This window comes from Oncorhynchus nerka, linkage group LG10 (assembly GCF_034236695.1).
Source record: "Oncorhynchus nerka isolate Pitt River linkage group LG10, Oner_Uvic_2.0, whole genome shotgun sequence".
Classification (NCBI taxonomy): Eukaryota; Metazoa; Chordata; class Actinopteri; order Salmoniformes; family Salmonidae; genus Oncorhynchus; species Oncorhynchus nerka.
In genome coordinates this window covers 84,451,740-84,471,874 of record NC_088405.1, presented here as the reverse complement: position 1 = coordinate 84,471,874, position 20,135 = coordinate 84,451,740, and the positions used below count along the sequence as shown (strand labels likewise).

The 20,135-nt window shown below is 47.5% G+C and overlaps 1 protein-coding gene across 7 annotated transcripts in view; it reads left to right on the top strand.

The window, feature by feature from the left end:
- The window catches only part of LOC115136144 (protein Jade-1-like), a 239,888-nt gene that overhangs the window by 134,287 nt on the left and 85,466 nt on the right, over positions 1 to 20,135 (top strand). For all 7 annotated transcript variants that reach the window (XM_029671640.2, XM_029671641.2, XM_065023874.1 and 4 more), the window contains one exon: positions 4,443 to 5,075. In XM_029671640.2, coding sequence (XP_029527500.1) covers positions 4,443 to 5,075 — 633 coding nt within the window. The remainder of the gene's footprint in view (positions 1 to 4,442; positions 5,076 to 20,135) is intronic.

Sequence of the window (20,135 nt, the reverse complement as noted above, 5' to 3'; positions counted from 1 at the left end):
GCATGCTCGTCATTGTCATCCCAGGCCCTTAGAAAATGTAGGCCTCTCTGATGGAATGGAAAACACTACGAGCCTCCCTTCCCTCCTCCCCCATCCCTCCTCCCCCATCCTTCCTCCCCCATCCCTCCTCCCCCATCCTTCCTCCCCCATCCCCCTTCCCCCATCCTTCCTCCCCCATCCCTCCCTCCCCATCCCTCCTTCCCCCATCCCTCCTTCACCCCATCCTTCCTCCCCCATCCCTCCTCCTCCCCCATCCCTCCTTCACCCCATCCTTCCTCCTCCCATCCCTCCTTCACCCCCATCCTTCCTCCCCCCATCCCTCCTTCCTCCTCCCATCCTTCCTACCCCATCCTTCCTCCCCTATCAATATCCCTCCTCCTCCCCCATCCCTCCTTCCCCATCCCTCCTTCACCCCATCCTTCCTCCCCCATCCCTCCTCCTCCCCCATCCCTCCTTCACCCCATCCTTCCTCCTCCCATCCCTCCTTCACCCCCATCCTTCCTCCCCCCATCCCTCCTTCACCCCTATCCTTCATTTAACATTTACATTTACATTTAAGTCATTTAGCAGACGCTCTTATCCAGAGCGACTTACAAATTGGTGCTTTCACCTTATGACATCCAGTGGAACAGCCACTTTACAATAGTGCATCTAGGTCTTTTAAGGGGGGAGGGGAGAGGGATTACTTTATCCTATCCTAGGTATTCCTTAAAGAGGTGGGGTTTCAGGTGTCTCCGGAAGGTGGTGATTGACTCCGCTGTCCTGGCGTCGTGAGGGAGTTTGTTCCACCATTGGGGGGCCAGAGCAGCGAACAGTTTTGACTGGGCTGAGCGGGAACTGTACTTCCTCAGTGGTAGGGAGGCGAGCAGGCCAGAGGTGGATGAACGCAGTGCCCTTGTTTGGGTGTAGGGCCTGATCAGAGCCTGGAGGTAGTGAGGTGCCGTTCCCCTCACAGCTCCGTAGGCAAGCACCATGGTCTTGTAGCGGATGCGAGCTTCAACTGGAAGCCAGTGGAGAGAGCGGAGGAGCGGGGTGACGTGAGAGAACTTGGGAAGGTTGAACACCAGACGGGCTGCGGCGTTCTGGATAAGTTGTAGGGGTTTAATGGCACAGGCAGGGAGCCCAGCCAACAGCGAGTTGCAGTAATCCAGACGGGAGATGACAAGTGCCTGGATTAGGACCTGCGCCGCTTCCTGTGTGAGGCAGGGTCGTACTCTGCGGATGTTGTAGAGCATGAACCTACAGGAACGGGCCACCGCCTTGATGTTATTTGAGAACGACAGGGTGTTGTCCAGGATCACGCCAAGGTTCTTAGCGCTCTGGGACGAGGACACAATGGAGTTGTCAACCGTGATGGCGAGATCATGGAACGGGCAGTCCTTCCCCGGGAGGAAGAGCAGCTCCGTCTTGCCGAGGTTCAGCTTGAGGTGATGATCCGTCATCCACACTGATATGTCTGCCAGACATGCAGAGATGCGATTCGCCACCTGGTCGTCAGAAGGGGGAAAGGAGAAGATTAATTGTGTGTCGTCTGCATAGCAATGATAGGAGAGACCATGTGAGGTTATGACAGAGCCAAGTGACTTGGTGTATAGCGAGAATAGGAGAGGGCCTAGAACAGAGCCCTGGGGGACACCAGTGGTGAGAGCACGTGGTGAGGAGACGGATTCTCGCCACGCCACCTGGTAGGAGCGACCTGTCAGGTAGGACGCAATCCAAGCGTGGGCCGCGCCGGAGATGCCCAACTCGGAGAGGGTGGAGAGGAGGATCTGATGGTTCACAGTATCGAAGGCAGCCGATAGGTCTAGAAGGATGAGAGCAGAGGAGAGAGAGTTAGCTTTAGCAGTGCGGAGCGCCTCCGTGATACAGAGAAGAGCAGTCTCAGTTGAATGACTAGTCTTGAAACCTGACTGATTTGGATCAAGAAGGTCATTCTGAGAGAGATAGCGGGAGAGCTGGCCAAGGACGGCACGTTCAAGAGTTTTGGAGAGAAAAGAAAGAAGGGATACTGGTCTGTAGTTGTTGACATCGGAGGGATCGAGTGTAGGTTTTTTCAGAAGGGGTGCAACTCTCGCTCTCTTGAAGACGGGAGGGACGTAGCCAGCGGTCAGGGATGAGTTGATGAGCGAGGTGAGGTAAGGGAGAAGGTCACCGGAGATGGTCTGGAGAAGAGAGGAGGGGATAGGGTCAAGCGGGCAGGTTGTTGGGCGGCCGGCCGTCACAAGACGTGAGATGTCATCTGGAGAGAGGGGAGAAAGAGGTCAGAGCACAGGGTAGGGCAGTGTGAGCAGAACCAGCGGTGTCGTTTGACTTAGCAAACGAGGATCGGATGTCGTCGACCTTCTTTTCAAAATGGTTGACGAAGTCATCTGCAGAGAGGGAGGAGGGGGAGGGGGAGGAGGATTCAAGAGGGAGGAGAAGGTGGCAAAGAGCTTCCTAGGGTTAGAGGCAGATGCTTGGAATTTAGAGTGGTAGAAAGTGGCTTTAGCAGCAGAGACAGAGGAGGAAAATGTAGAGAGGAGGGAGTGAAAGGATGCCAGGTCTGCAGGGAGGCGAGTTTTCCTCCATTTCCGCTCGGCTGCCCGGAGCCCTGTTCTGTAAGCTCGCAATGAGTCGTCGAGCCACGGAGCGGGAGGGGAGGACCGAGCCGGCCTGGAGGATAGGGGACATAGAGAGTCAAAGGATGCAGAAAGGGAGGAGAGGAGGGTTGAGGAGGCAGAATCAGGAGATAGGTTGGAGAAGGTTTGAGCAGAGGGAAGAGATGATAGGATGGAAGAGGAGAGAGTAGCGGGGGAGAGAGAGCGAAGGTTGGGACGGCGCGATACCATCCGAGTGGGGGCAGTGTGGGAAGTGTTGGATGAGAGCGAGAGGGAAAAGGATACAAGGTAGTGGTCGGAGACTTGGAGGGGAGTTGCAGTGAGGTTAGTGGAGGAACAGCATCTAGTAAAGATGAGGTCGAGCGTATTGCCTGCCTTGTGAGTAGGGGGAAGGTGAGAGGGTGAGGTCAAAAGAGGAGAGGAGTGGAAAGAAGGAGGCAGAGAGGAATGAGTCAAAGGTAGACGTGGGGAGGTTAAAGTCGCCCAGAACTGTGAGAGGTGAGCCGTCCTCAGGAAAGGAGCTTATCAAGGCATCAAGCTCATTGATGAACTCTCCGAGGGAACCTGGAGGGCGATAAATGATAAGGATGTTAAGCTTGAAAGGGCTGGTAACTGTGACAGCATGGAATTCAAAGGAGGCGATAGACAGATGGGTAAGGGGAGAAAGAGAGAATGACCACTTGGGAGAGATGAGGATCCCGGTGCCACCACCCCGCTGACCAGAAGCTCTCGGGGTGTGCGAGAGCACGTGGGCGGACGAAGAGAGCAGTAGGAGTAGCGGTGTTGTCTGTGGTGATCCATGTTTCCGTCAGAGCCAAGAAGTCGAGGGACTGGAGGGAGACATAGGCTGAGATGAACTCTGCCTTGTTGGCCGCAGATCGGCAGTTCCAGAGGCTACCTCCCATCCTTCCTACCCCCATCCTTCCTTCCCTATCCATATCCCTCCTCCTCCCCCCATCCCTCCTTCACCCCATCCTTCCTCCCCCATCCCTCCTTCACCCCATCCTTCCTCCTCCCATCCCTCCTTCACCCCCATCCTTCCTCCCCCCCATCCCTCCTTCACCCCCATCCTTCCTCCTCCCATCCTTCCTACCCCCATCCCTCCTCCCCCAATCCCTCCTTCACCCCCATCCTTCCTCCCCCATCCCTCCTTCACCCCCATCCTTCCTCCCCCTCCCTCCTCCTCCCCCATCCTTCATCCCCCCCATCCTTCATCCCCCATCCCTCCACCTCCCCCATCCCTCCTTCACCCCCATCCTTCCTCCCCCATCCCTCCTCCCCCAATCCCTCCTTCACCCCCATCCTTCCTCCCCCATCCCCCCATCCCTCCTTCACCCCCATCCTTCCTCCCCCATCCCTCCTCCTCCCCTATCCCTCCTCCCCCCACCACGTCATGGGACCAGTCTGAGGTTTGAAATGGATAGGCCTGAGGAAAGGCAAGAACAGAGGTTTGATTTAGACTGGTTGTTATGAGGGAGGTACAGACAGATCAGGGTTTGTGACAATATGGTAACCAATGTTTGTTTTGACCGTGTTGCCAACAGGACAAGAGCGCCTGTCTGTCTGGGATAGACCAGACAGAGGCAGACAGTTAGAAGAAGTTTTCCAGAACAGACATTTCTCTGAACACATTCTTTGTCACGCACACTGTGGTGGCAGAGGAAGGAGTTGTGACAGTGTTGCTTAGCAATCATTAACACGTTTCTGTTTGTGTGAGGCAAACATCATCAGAGAAAAACTATTGTTGTGACTGTGTACCTTGTCATCTTTATGTGTTTAACAATTCTTAAGTCGTGTTGATGTGACTTGTATGTAAATATGTAACTCTCCTCCCTCCTTCCCCAGTGCTCCATGCCCTCCTGTATTGTGGCCTTCCATGTGACCTGCTCGTTTGACCACGGCCTGGAGATGCGTACCATCCTGGCTGAGAACGACGAGGTGCGCTTCAAATCATACTGCCTGGAGCACAGCAGCACTACCGGCAACAGTAACCACGCTGCCGCTATCGCCGGCAACAGTAACCACACCAACACCATGACTGGTAACAGTAACCACACCAACGGCGCCCACTGCGCTGGTGCCAGCAGTAAAACGGACTGGGTCGGACACGGCAACGAGCACAGAGCCAACGCCGGGCCGGAACACCACCAAGCGGCCAGCGAGCTGCCACCTGTGGAGCGTCCAGACCGGGACCAGATGGAGAGAGAGAAGGCCAGCCAGCGCAAACAGAAACTACAGGAGCTGGAGGACGAGTTCTACCGCCTGGTGGACCCCAAAGACGTGGCGGAGTGCCTGGGCCTGCCGGACACCCACGTGGACTTCCTGTACCAGTTCTGGAAGCTGAGGAGGAAGTCCAACTTCAACCGTCCGCTGGTGACGCTGAAAAGAGACGAGGTAGATAACCTGGCTCAGCAGGAGCAGGACGTGCTGTACCGACGCCTCAAACTGTTCACACACCTACGCCAGGACCTAGAGAGGGTGAGTGGCTGGCTGGGCCGGGGAGTTTGTGTTAGTGTGTGGATTGATTGATTGATGTTGTAATGATGTGTATGTGTGTTGCTCTGCCTGTCCATCCTGTATGGTTTACAAAATCCAGTCTGCCTGGGTCATCAATTGAGCAAACGATGAAAAGGCTTAATGGCAGAATGATGTTTCAGTACTATGACTCATCCATATACAGTTGGGTCCTAGCTCTCTTCCTCTGAGAATCTGTCCGTCATGTAGCTTGACTGAGTCCAGGGGTATCCTGCCCTATCCTGTTTCCTCAGGATGCCCCATGCAGAGTCCCCATAGAAAACAATCTGGGCTCCACCAGTTAAGGTTGTAATACAGTATGTTGTGTGAAGCAGAGTAGAGTGGAGGGAGGCAGGCAGCTAACCAGGTCCAAATGGCTGATTTAATTAACTGGTTGGAGATGGAGGCTGAGCAGGGCAGTGACACTCAGTAGTCCCCTGGGCCACACACACACACACTGCACCCACACCCTCTGTGGTAGAGCTCTGCTATTTGACCTGAGCCTGACCGGCCCCAACACTACATCGGGTTAGGACTGGGTAGGGGCTGTTTTTTCCGTCAATAACTAGGCTACTGGTAGGCCTCTGGTATCACTAAATTGATCACTAACATTTTGAAGCTGAGCCATTTGCTCGTGCTCTGCTGCACAGTACAGTCACATCTGACTAAGATCATAACGTGGTGTCAGAAGTGCTTCAACCTCGTCAAATATAAGACAGGAGAGATTATTTCACAGAAAATAATGTTGCTTGAGTTTTGTCTGTGATGAAAAGTAGCTTACAGCTCACTGCTCTCTCCTTTCTTCATTGAGCAGAGCAGCCTGAGCCGTTGCTATGGCTACTCACTGACTCAGAGACACCATGAGCAGAGTGCATGCAGAGCGAGCTGCCTGCACGCATGGAGCGAGTGACAGTTATTTCTGATTTTGGGTTTCAGGCAGGGCTTTAAATTTGGCAGAAGCAATCGGGCCTGGGTAGGGCAGGGCCTGAATGTCGGGCCTCGGTAGGGTAGGGCCTGAATGTCGGGCCTCGGTAGGGTAGGGCCTGAATGCCGGGCCTGGGTAGGGTAGGGCCTGAATGTCGGGCCTGGGTAGGGTAGGGCCTGAATGTCGGGCCTGGGTAGGGTAGGGCCTGAATGTCGGGCCTGAATAGGGTAGGGCCTGAATGTCGGGCCTCGGTAGGGTAGGGCCTGAATGTCGGGCCTGGGTAGGGCTAATAACCTCAAAGCGCAGATCGATGCATCTAGAGCTCCTCTTCCATTCGGGCCCTCCACTTAGCCACAGGGCCTTCAGGTTGAGTGATGCCTGTGTTTGTCACGCAGGCCTGCCGCTGTTAGACCGAAGGATGCATGTGTGGGCCCGGGCATTATCAGGTTATCACAGCTCAACATCTCAGCTCTCTATATGCTGTAATGCGTTGTTAACTGGCTATTTGAAATTTATTTCTATCCTCTTAACCTGAATCAGTGGAGGATTGTATTTCGGGGGTGCGTCCCAAATAGAACCCTATTCCCTTATTCATACACTACTTTATAATGGGCCCAATGAACCTTGTTAAAAAAGTAGTGCACTATCAAGGGAATTTGTGATGCATACCTACTGCTGCTGAGTGACGCGCCAACCCCACCCGCGTCTTCTGTCTCTATAAAATCAGCATTTCTGAGTGTACACTAACAAACAGTAGTGGATTGAGCTCGGCCTAGTAAATGTAGTGATCACAAGCTTCCACAGAGATCTTCCCTCTGCACTACCTCTAGCGCCACCACTACCCCTGTCTAGCTGGTTGGGTGGCTGGGGTTGTGGTTGTGGTTAACGTAGGTAGCTTCCTCTATATCCCCTTACGACCGTGTGCAGTAGGTCACCTGCTGGGTTGTAGAATCGTCGGGAAATGAACAGAAAATGGCAGGCAATGTTATGTGATCAGACGCCACCCTGACTACCCTGATTGTTTGAACAGTAGTGACTTGAGGGCTGCTGCAGGGTAGTTAATACACCCCTAGTTAATACACTAGTTCGAGTTGAGCAGGAAGTAGGAAGTGTTTAAGTAGAGCGGTTTTCTCCTTGTCTTCCCAGTGGCGTGGCACATGACAAGGAGCTCTTTTTAATTTGCCACGCTCACTGGTTTAATGAGCGGGGCGGCAGATAGTGGTTAGAGCGTTGGACTAGTAACCGGAAGGTTGCAAGATCGAATCCCTGAGCTGACAAGGTCAAAATCTGTTGTTATGCCCCTGAACAGGGCAGTTAACCCACTGTTCCTAGGCTGTCATTGAAAGTAAGAATTTGTTCTTAACTGACTTGCCTAGATAAATAAAGATAAAATAAATGAGCCAGCCAGGGAGAGGTGAGAGGGAGCAGAGAAACTACAGGGGCTGTGATTTCTGTATTTGCTGTGTGGATTAAACAGCCATGCTGCTGCTGAGTGGTCTTCCAGGTTCATTGATTCTGTAAGCCTAAGAATTTGAACATTCAGCGAATTTGAGCAGTCAAGGTGTCTTGATAATGAGCTGATTTAAATAGCAAGATTTCACTATAGGATCTCCTGATGTGGTAATTAGTCCACAGATTCAATCAAATGTGCCTCTAATAAGTTGCTAATTTTATTTGATCGCAGGTAAAAATGACAGCCCTGTAATGTGGATTGAGCTCGGCCTAGAAAATGTAGTGATGTCAACCAGATGTTTTCTACCCACAACATGGGATACCTTATGAAAGGGACTGCTCATTCGTTAGCAACATCCATAGCAACAAGAGCAGTAGAAAAGAACATTGAAGTGAACAGTCATTTTTATAGATTGTGATGTCTGTCTCCAGTGATGTAGTTGTATTACCTTTCATTTGTACAGTATAGGCTTTCACCAAACGATAGGCCCTGATGGCTCTGGGCCTGTGTGTGTGTGTGTGTGTGTGTGTGTGTGTGTGGTACTGTACTAATCTGTAGGCTAAGGTTGAACGGTATACTGAAACTTCTGTACTTTATAGCGTGAAGATCAAAGTACCTTCTCCACTTACTCATTCATTGCCAGAGCTGCATTGTTAGCTACACACTCATGCTGCATTATTCTTGGGCAATATACCATTTCTACCATATACTGCGGTATTTCGAAATACCGACAGTATGATTTTCAATACCAATTTTGGTGGTGGGGTGTACCCCCGCCTCACAGTGGTTGAGGGGGTGCGTGTTACGCCACTGCTTATAACTAACTATATGTTAAGTATACAGTGCATTCGGAAAGTATTCAGATCCCTTGACCTTTTCCACATTTTGTTATGTTACAGCCTTATTCTAAAATTGATTAAATCGTTTTTTTCCCTCATCAATCTACACACAATACCCCATAATGAAAAAAATATATATATTTATTTTTTTCAAATGTATTTAAAAAAAAACGGACATATCATATTTACATAAGTATTTAGACCATTTACTCAGTACTTTGTTGAAGCACCTTTGGCAGCTATTACAGCCTTGAGTCTTCTTGGGTTTGACGCTACAAGCTTGGCACACCTGTATTTGGGGAGTTTCTCCCATTATTCTCTGCAGATCCCCTCAAGCTCTGCCAGGTCGGATGGGGAGCGTCGCTGAAAATATATTTTTCAGGTCTCTCCAGAGATGTTTGATCTGGTTCAAGTCCGGGCCCTGACTGGCCCACCCAAGGACATTCAGAGACTTGTCCCGAAGCCACTCCTGCATTGTCTTGGCTGTGTGCTTATGGTCGTTGTTCTGTTGGAAGGTGAACCTTTGCCCTAGTCTGAGGTCCTGATCAAAGATCTCTCTGTATTTTGCTCCGTTCATCTTTCCCTCGATCCTGACTAGTCTCCCAGTCCCTGCCGCTGAATTACATCCCAAATCAAATAAAATCAAATCAAATTTTATTTGTCACATACACATGGTTAGCAGATGTTAATGCGAGTGTAGCGAAATGCTTGTGCTTCTAGTTCCGACAATGCAGTGATAACCAACAAGTAATCTAACTAACAATTCCAACTACTGACTTATACACAGTGTAAGGGGATAAGGAATATGTACATAAGGATATATGAATGAGTGATGGTACAGAGCAGCATACAGTAGATGGTATCGAGTACAGTATATACATATGAGATGAGTATGTAGACAAAGTAAACAAAGTGGCATAGTTAAAGTGGCTAGTGATACATGTATTACATAAGGATGCAGTCGATGATGTAGAGTACAGTATATACGTATGCATATGAGATGAATAATGTAGGGTAAGTAACATTATATAAGGTAGCATTGTTTAAAGTGGCTAGTGATATATTTACATCATTTCCCATCAATTCCCATTATTAAAGTGGCTGGAGTTGGGTCAGTGTCAATGACAGTGTGTTGGCAGCAGCCACTCAATGTTAGTGGTGGCTGTTTAACAGTCTGATGGCCTTGAGATAGAAGCTGTTTTTCAGTCTCTCGGTCCCAGCTTTGATGCACCTGTACTGACCTCGCCTTCTGGATGATAGCGGGGTGAACAGGCAGTGGTTCGGGTGGTTGATGTCCTTGATGATCTTTATGGCCTTCCTGTAACATCGGGTGGTGTAGGTGTCCTGGAAGGCAGGTAGATTGCCCCCGGTGATGCGTTGTGCAGACCTCACTACCCTCTGGAGAGCCTTACGGTTGAGGGCGGAGCAGTTGCCGTACCAGGCGGTGATACAGCCCGCCAGGATGCTCTCGATTGTGCATCTGTAGAAGTTTGTGAGTGCTTTTGGTGACAAGCCGAATTTCTTCAGCCTCCTGAGGTTGAAGAGGCGCTGCTGCGCCTTCTTCACGACGCTGTCAGTGTGAGTGGACCAATTCAGTTTGTCTGTGATGTGTATGCCGAGGAACTTAAAACTTGCTACCCTCTCCACTACTGTTCCATCGATGTGGATAGGGGGTGTTCCTCTGCTGTTTCCTGAAGTCCACAATCATCTCCTTAGTTTTGTTGACGTTGAGTGTGAGGTTATTTTCCTGACACCACACTCCGAGGGCCCTCACCTCCTCCCTGTAGGCCGTCTCGTCGTTGTTGGTAATCAAGCCTACCACTGTTGTGTCGTCCGCAAACTTGATGATTGAGTTGGAGGCGTGCGTGGCCACGCAGTCGTGGGTGAACAGGGAGTACAGGAGAGGGCTCAGAACGCACCCTTGTGGGGCCCCGTGTTGAGGATCAGCGGGAGGAGATGTTGTTGCCTACCCTCACCACCTGGGGCGGCCCGTCAGGAAGTCCAGTACCCAGTTGCACAGGGCGGGGTCGAGACCCAGGGTCTCGAGCTTGATGACGAGCTTGGAGGGTACTATGGTGTTGAATGCCGAGCTGTAGTCGATGAACAGCATTCTCACATAGGTATTCCTCTTGTCCAGGTGGGTTAGGGCAGTGTGCAGTGTGGTTGAGATTGCATCGTCTGTGGACCTATTTGGGCGGTAAGCAAATTGGAGTGGGTCTAGGGTGTCAGGTAGGGTGGAGGTGATATGGTCCTTGACTAGTCTCTCAAAGCACTTCATGATGACGGAAGTGAGTGCTACGGGGCGGTAGTCGTTTAGCTCAGTTACCTTAGCTTTCTTGGGAACAGGAACAATGGTGGCCCTCTTGAAGCATGTGGGAACAGCAAACTGGTATAGGGATTGATTGAATATGTCCGTAAACACACCGGCCAGCTGGTCTGCGCATGCTCTGAGGGCGCGGCTGGGGATGCCGTCTGGGCCTGCAGCCTTGCGAGGGTTAACACGTTTAAATGTCTTACTCACCTCGGCTGCAGTGAAGGAGAGACCGCATGTTTTCATCCCCATAGTATGATGCTGCCACCACCATGTTTCACCATAGGGATGGTGCCAGGTTTTATCCAGATGTGGCACTTGGCATTCAGGCCAGAGAGTTCAATCTTGGTTTCATCAGACCAGAGAATCTTATTTCTCATGGTCTGAAAGTCTTTAGGTGCCTTTTGGCAAACTCCAAGGGGGCTGTCATGTGCCTTTTACTGAGGAGTGGCTTCCATCTGGCCACTGTACCATTAAGGGCTGATTGGTGGGGTGCTGCTGAGATGGTTGTTCTTCTGGAAGATTCTCCCATCTCCACAGATGAACTCTGGAGCTCCATCAGACAGACCATCAATTTCTTGGTCACCTCCCTGACCAAAGCCCTTCTCCCCGATTGCTCAGTTTGGCTGGGCGGCCAGCTCTGGGACGAGTCTTGGTGGTTCCAAACCTCTTCCCTTTAAGAATGATGGAGGCCGCTGTGTCCTTGGGGACCTTCAATGCTGCAGAAATGCCAAATCAAATTTGATTTGTCACATGCGTCGAATACAACAGGTGTAGTAGACCTTACCGTGAAATGCTTACTTACAAGCCCTTAACCAACAATGTGGTTCAAGAAATGGAGTTAAGAAAAATATTTACTAAATAAATATTAAACTAAAGTAATAAATAAAAAGTAACATAATTAAATTACATAACAATAATGAGGCTATAATCAGACTTGGCTGCTCCTGTACCGCTTGCCGTGCGGTAGCAGAGAGAACAGTCTATGACTTTTGGGCCTTTCTCTGACACCGCCCTAGTATATACAGTATATCACAAAAGTGGGCCTTGGTAATCTTCTTATAGCCCAGGCCATCTTTATGTAGAGCAACAATAATTTTTTTCAGATCCTCAGAGAGTTATTTGTCATGAGGTGCCATGTTGAACTTCCAGTGACCAGTCAGTATGAGGGAGTGTGAGAGCGATGACACCAAATTTAACACACCTGCTCCCCATTCACACCTGAGACCTTGTAACACTAACGAGTCACATGACACCGGGCAGGGAAAATGGCTAATTGGGCCCAATTTGGACATTTTCACTTAGGGGTGTACTCACTTTTTTTGCCAGCGGTTATTTTGAGGGGACAGCAAATTTACACTGTTATACAAGCTGTACACTCACTACTTCACATTGTAGCAAAGTGTCCTTTCTTCAGTGTTGTCACATGAAAAGATATACTCAAATATTTTTTTAAATGTGAGGGGTGTACTCCCTTTTGTGATATACTGTAGGTACGCACTATCCTCTGTTGTGCCTAATGGTCGGATAGCGAGCAGTTGCCATACCAAGCTGTGATGCAACCGGTCAGAATGCTGTCTGGTGCAGCTGTACAACTTTTGGAGGATCTGGGCACCCATGCCAAATCTTTTCAGTCGGCTGAGGGGGAAATGTGTTGTCGTGCCCTCTTCACAACTGTCTTGGAATGTTTGGAACATGATAGTTTGTTGGTGATGTGGACACCAAGGAACTTTAAACTCTCGACCCGCTCCACTACAGCCCAGTCGATATTAATGGGGGCCTCCTTTTCCAGTAGTTCTCGATCATCTCCTTGGTTTTGCTCACATTGAGGAAGAGGTTTTTGTCCTGGCACCACACGGTCAGGTCTCTGACGACCTCCCTATAGGCTGTCTCATCGTTGTCTGTGATCAGGCCTACCACTTTTGTCATCAGCAAACTTAATGATGGTGTTGGAGTTGTGCCTGGCCACACAGTCATGGGTGAACAGGGAGTACAGGAGGAGACTAAGCACGCACCCCTGAGGGGCCCCGATTTTGAGGATCAGCGTGGCAGATGTGTTGTCGCCTACCCTTACTACCTTGGGGTGGCCCATCAGGAAATCCAAGATCCAGCCAGCTCTACATTATCTATGTCGTTCTGCTACGACTCTGTGAAATGTAAGATATTACAGTTTTTAATGTCCTGTTGGTAGTATGGTCTCGACCGTAGATCAGCGAGTTGACCTTCTCCCTCTATATCTCCGCCTTTTCTTCATGGAAATGACAGGGATTTGGGACTGGTCTCCGGAGAGCAGTATATCCTTCACGTCAGACTCATTAAAGAAAAAATCTTTGTTCAGTTCGAGGTGAGTAAACAATGTTCTGATGTCCAGAAGCTCTTTTCGGTCATAAGAGACGGTAGCAGCAACTTTATGTACAGAAGAAGTTACAAACAATGCAAAAATGTTTTAAATAGATAGCACAGTTGGTTAGGAGCCCATAAAAACGTCAGCCATCCCCTCCGGTGCCAATATCATTACCTCGGCACAATCCTGTCTCGGAGCTCTACGGACATTTCCTTCGACCTCATGGCTTGGTTTGTGCTCTGACATACACTGTCAACTAATTTATACAGACAGGTGTGTGCTTTTCCAAATCATGTCCAATCAATTGAGTTTACCACCTGTGGACTCCAATCAAGTTGTAGAAATATCTTAAGGCTGATAAATGGAAACAGGATGCACCTGAGCTCCATTTCGAGTCTCATAGCAAAGGGTCTGAATACATGTAAATAATACATTTGCAAACATTTCTAAAAGCCTGTTTTCGCTTTGTCATCATGGGATATTGTGTGTAGATTGATGAGGGAAAAAAGGTAATTTAATACATTTTAAAATAAGGCTGTAACGTAACAAAATGTGGAAAAAGTCAAATGGGTTTGAATACTTTGCGAATGCACTGTAACTATAAGAACTTTAAGATGTGTCAAATAAAGGAATGATAAATGATGGCTATATGTTAAGATCAAACTTCTTGTTTACAGCAGATACATTCCTTCCCTTCCTGGTCCATGGTCTCTGTTGTTTAAATTAAATTGTTTTGGGCGTTGAAAAAAAGTGGATTTAAATTTTATTTTTAAATAGTGCCCCTTGTGTGCACTTCTGGTAATACTGTATTCCACAGTATGATACAGAAACACTATGACAATATAACAATCTGGATACAACCCAACCCTACGCTGCACAGAAGTTAACACACTTGAATATTGCAACACGGCATGTAGAAATGTTGAAGCTGTTCATTACTGTTCACAAAACAATGTCCATACGGGCTACAACACTTTTAAAGACGATACCGGTAGCTTTCAGCTTTAATTGTAGGCTAGCTGTCTTTGCTAGCTTACAGCTGAATTCACTGACCAAGTACTTTGTTTGTGATAATGTGCAAACCGTAATGCAAAATATGCTGATTGTCACCAAAAACTGTCACTTCTTCATCTCCCGCGCCTCCCGTCTAGGTTCCACTACATTCCATAGTCAGATTCCACAGCCACGCTCTGCCTTGCTAATGACGTCATTGCTTTCCTAAAAGAAAGAGCACACTTTAAAAAAAGAAGAGATTGCTTCTTCTATACAATTGTTACTGATCAGTACTATAAAATATGTTCTCCTAGCAGCTGCCAATAATATAAGTCCTAAATGGAAGGGATTGTTTGTCATATGTAGCTCCATGAATTAATTAATGCATTCATGACTGTTTATAAAATATTGACATAAAAATGTTGACATGTATTGATATTGAACTCTAAAGATTCCCAACGAACAGAGCAGAAGCTGAGTTTATCTGTTTGAACTTTGGCTATTATGGATTTTTTATTGTGATGTTGAGTAAATCAAATCAAATCAAATTTATTTATATAGCCCTTCGTACATCAGCTGATATCTCAAAGTGCTGTACAGAAACCCAGCCTAAAACACCAAACAGCAAGCAATGCAGGTGTAGAAGCACGGTGGCTAGGAAAAACTCCCTAGAAAGGCCAAAACCTAGGAAGAAACCTAGAGAGGAACCAGGCTATGTGGGGTGGCCAGTTCTCTTCTGGCTGTGCCGGGTGGAGATTATAACAGAACATGGCCAAGATGTTCATAAATGACCAGCATGGTCGAATAATAATAAGGCAGAACAGTTGAAACTGGAGCAGCAGCACGGTCAGGTGGACTGGGGACAGCAAGGAGTCATCATGTCAGGTAGTCCTGGGGCACGGTCCTAGGGCTCAGGTCAGTTGAAACTGGAGCAGCAGCACGGCCAGGTGGACTGGGGACAGCAAGGAGTCATCATGTCAGGTAGTCCTCGGGCATGGTCCTAGGGCTCAGATCCTGCGAGAGAGAGAAAGAAAGAGAGAAGGAGAGAACGCACACTTAGATTCACACAGGACACCGAATAGGACAGGGGAAGTACTCCAGATATAACAAACTGACCCTAGCCCCCCGACACATAAACTACTGCAGCATAAATACTGGAGGCTGAGACAGGAGGGGTCAGAAGACACTGTGTCCCCATCCGAGGACACCCCCGGACAGAGCCAAACAGGAAGGATATAACCCCACCCACTTTGCCAAAGCACAGCCCCCACACCACTAGAGGGATATCTTCAACCACCAACTTACCATCCTGAGACAAGGCTGAGCATAGCGATGGTATCGTGATGGTATCGAGTATCATGATACTAAACCTGGTATCGGTATGGAAATACAACACCACTATAGGCTGAATGCATTGATGGGCCTTGATTACCACCTATCGCTTATCTCTCGCTCTTTCTTAGGGCTGGGCGATGTGGCCAAAATATTATGTCATGGTATTTCTCAAATTATTTTGAACCGCTTGGGTGAACTTTTGGAATCATGGAAATAGAATGTTTATTATAATTCTATAGTTAGATTATAAATAATAGTGGGCACTTTGAATACAGTGTTGTGTGACATGACAACGAATGAAAATGCCATGGACAAGTTATTGTGACAGGGTAGGAACCAAAGTGATGGTCAGTGTTTCCTAGGGGACCCTATACTTTTTGGCTTTGTTCATATAGCCAACATATTCATGCTTCGCCTATTCATCTTTGATTTAGAAGATACTGTTGTACAAACAACATGCTGATTTAGGCCTCCACCAGTACTGATATCAGGCTGTAGTAGCTAGCTACGTTTGCTCTGACTCAGTACTTTTATTAGCTAGCGATGAGCATTAGTGGCTAACATGATTTAGCTGAACTTACTAAGAAAATACGAACTAGCTGTTTGCAGATGTAAGAAGCACAAACTAATATTATAATTATAGAAGCTTGTGGATTTATATTAAGATTAAAGTGGAAACAACATCGTTGTCATCAACATTGTTGCATGTGCTGCATTGAGCATGTAGACTGAACGAAAGCGTCTAGTGTAAGGTGACCAGATTTCTGAAATGAAAACCGGGGACATTTCCAGTTCGGTGGTCAATATATCATTAAAATATCCAATGTTATTATGTATGAAATGAAAAAGGGGGTCAATTCCGGGTTCATGTATTTAGTCTAACAGGCACACTGTGATAGAAAAAACAACTATACTACAGAAGCACTACAGACAAGACAGAACTGTCCGATCTGAACAACCATTCAGTGGTCCTGGTAGTCTGGGTAGACTAAGAGCAGAAGAGAACATGAGCAAAACTGAAGAAAAAAAACAATAGTATATGTGAAATACTTAACAACATAATAAAGAAATAAGATGCTGATGAGATTGGTAACTACATAATATACTTATACCAACCTAATCTGTATATTTCTCAGAAGAATGTATTTTCTTCAGGATTGCTCTGTCTTTGGCCAGCTTCTCCATGAACTCCTGGCAGGGGAGGTTTAAGTTTGTCTTCACAATAAACATGGCCTTGATGGTAGGAACAGTGAACCTATTTCTTGTTGCTGTCCATAGATCATTCATTTGGGAGAACACTCTCTCGACTGGTGCATTACTTCCAGGTAAGCACATGACAACAGACGCTAATCTAGCCAGGTTAGTGTGTGGGATGTCATTCTCTTTGAAGTGGGTAACCACCGTGCTCCATCTCTGACTGAGCGGTGTCTCAGATGTTTTCCATTCTTCAAGCGATCCCCCCTTTGGGAACTCTTACAGGCCAGTAACCTCGTCAAACAATGCATCCTCATTGATGGTCACGTTGGGGCATTTTTCCTGCAGTGTGGCTGCTGCCTTCTGGATCTCTTCACGCTGAGGTTGCCTTTTTAAAAGGAGACCATGTAAATCTTTTATATTATCTGTGTGCTTTCCCCATGCTTGCAAGTAGTTCACAGCCATAGTGAAGAATGATTGGGATGCTTTGAGAAAGCTCTCTTTAGACATGTATCCATTGTCCTCCAGCTCTTTCAGAAGTCCTCTGACCAAAACTGGAATGAAGTTGTCATCAGTCAATTTTGCCCCAATGTTTCTCAGAATTGCAGCGGACTCCACAGCACAGTGGTCCTGGCCTCCAAGCATCTTGATCGTGTCACTGAATACGGTCAAGTTTCCATGGACAAAGGCCAGCCAAAGTTCAGTCAGTGGATCTTCGAACATTGTTCACAGGACAACAGGGCATTTGTCTTCAGAAATAAAAAAGGATTTCAATGGCACATTTTCAGCACTCTTTCTAGAGCAGGGAGCATGGACATTCAGCGTACATTGCTGTGTCCTAAAATGTTATGGTACTCCTGGCCAACCAACTCACAAAAGCCCTTCGGTCTTTCTACTCTGACGGTAAAAAATATGAACATATTTCAAATATCTTTGTGAGCAGGTACTCAACATGATATCCAAAGCTGTTCTGGCCGTGTTATGAATGACGTGGGCAGGACAACCTAAGCCAATCACCTCCCACTGCAGAGCATTTTTAACTTTGGTATGGACATTGACCCTCCCCAGCCTATTCAGTCCTCCAAAGAAGGTATTTGTTGTCGGCGGTGAATGTTTTCCAGGTTACATTTTTGGATGACCACCAGGACCTCAGCTGCAATCTCCTCTGCTGTTTCTCCATTCAATTCAACAAAATCAAGCAGTTTTGTTTCCACAGATGTGCTGTCATCATATATCTTACAATATCTGACTACTATTGGCAGCAGCTTTACATGTCCATGATTGGACACATCAATGCACAGGGACACATTCAACCTGGTCTAGGTCCTAGCACATGTAATTTTGTCCTAGCACATGTAAACTTTGGCTCATAAAGCTTCCGTGTCAGTTGTGCTGTGCAGTCCATAGATCTGTAACTATGATTGTGTCGCATAGTGTGCTATGCAAAGACACCCTCCTGCACAGCTAAACCATATTCTTCTTGGGAAGGCTCTACCTTCTTGAAGAATGTGGTGACAGAGGGCATACCAACACGGCCAATCAGAGAGGCTTAATGCTTTTTCGTCTGCTGATGTTCTACCACTGCCGTTCTTCTCCGGCTGCCAATTGAAAGAGAGGAATTACAAAGGGTGCAGTGAACCATTCTATCGTCTTGACCTGAGCGTATAAATGGAAATTCTCTCATCATGTTTTTCATAAAGTGCATTTCCGTTTCTTGGAAAGAGTCATTGTATCTCCTCTGTCTGCTCTTCTTCACTCTCCTTGTGTCACTCTTCTTACTCTCAACTTTTTCTTCTCCTCCTCTTTTCTTCACTCGTCTTCCTTTCCTTCTCTTCACCTTTCCACCTCACTCTTCTACACCCTCCTTGTTTCACTCTTTTTACTCCCTTAATTTTTCCTTCTCCTTCCTCTCCAATCTGTAATAATAAATAATACACTATTAGATCAAATACTTTGGTTAACAGATTCCCATTGCTTGCCCCATTTCTGTATTTTATCTCAAAAACATTGTTTGGAATAATACATTGGCAGGCTCTGTAACCATATCTTTACCTTTCCTCCTCTGTCTCCTTCACTCTTCTTCCTATCCAGTCTTCCTCCTCACCTCTTTACCTTTCCTCCTCTGTCTCCTTCACTCTTCTTCCTATCCAGTCTTCCTCCTCACCTCTTTACCTTTCCTCCTCTGTCTCCTTCACTCTTCTTCCTATCCAGTCTTCCTCCTCACCTCTTTACCTTTCCTCCTCTGTCTCCTTCACTCTTCTTCCTATCCAGTCTTCCTCCTCTCCTTCCTCTCCACTGCTAATGTTATCCATGAACATTTCTAACTATATTTTCAGGCTACTTATTATAATGCCAAACCATTAAAATTGTAATCTACAAAGATATTCTAAGAATTAATTGTGCATTCATTTAATACAATCATATATTTTCAAAATAAGTAGCTAGCTAACTTAACTAGCTAACTTAGTCTACATGGCTAACGTTAGCTAGCATGACCTATTTAAAACCTTATAGAGCAGATCATCTATCTATATAATAAATTGTGACATTATAACATCACTAGCTAGTATCCCAAACGATTCTAACTTACCTGGCTTGAAAAGACGTTTGTGGTGATGTTGTGGATTCACCTGACACTTGTTAGCTTCTGGCCGAGTTTTCCACAGCAGCTTTCTCTAAAACTATCGCTAGCAAGTAGTTAGTAGAAGAAGATATTTCACTTTGCGGTCTGTTTTTAACGCACAGTTAAAAACGGGGACAGCTCCAGCCGGGGACAGGCCACCAAAAACAGGGACTGCCCCCGGAAAAGGGGACGTCTGGTCACCCTAAACTATTGTTATTTACTGCTGCTCCTTAATTATTGGTTTTTCTTATATTTTATTTTTGGGGGGGTATTTTCTAAAATGTGTTGTTGGTTAAGGGCTCGTAAAGTAAGCATTTCACTGTTGTATTTGACGCATGATTTGATTTTTGATTTGATTTACTAGAAAAATATTTTTAACCTTTGACTGAGTATCACAGAGGGAAGATATTGAAGACAGTTTCTGGTGGTACGGTAGGCATCTCTCTTTCTGCTGCCCGCTTGTCCATGGATGAGGATCTTCTTTTGAAGGAGACTAGCACGTTCCAATCATCTCTGATTTAATGGCAAATTGAAAAATCCCTCCATCTTCCAACCCCAGCCCTCTCCCCCCCCCCCCCCCCCCCACCTCAGTTAGTCGTTCAGGGAGCCTCTGCGGACATATGATTCCGGTCTAATGTTGGGCCGGATTATCTCTCCCTCTCCTTTGAAGTGCTCTGAAAGGAAGGAATCACACTGCGCTGTCCCTAATGCACTGTTGAGCTTTCGCCACTGCTCCCCACCCAGCCCCTCACTCTCCTTCCCTCACCCCTCCTGAAACCTCCGCCCCTATCCCTGCCCTCACCCCCCGACATCCCATCACCCCCATCCCTCCTCCAATCGTGTTTGCCTATGTCGGAGAAATGTGTGGCACGGTGATTGGGTATCGTGGGTAGCGGATTGTTGCTGTTGTTTTTGCGTCAGAGAGCAGGATAGGCTAGTGCTAGGGCTACGAGTCCGTGTGTGTGGCTGGAGAGGTGAAGTGGTGCGTGAGGGGGTGTGGAGGGAGC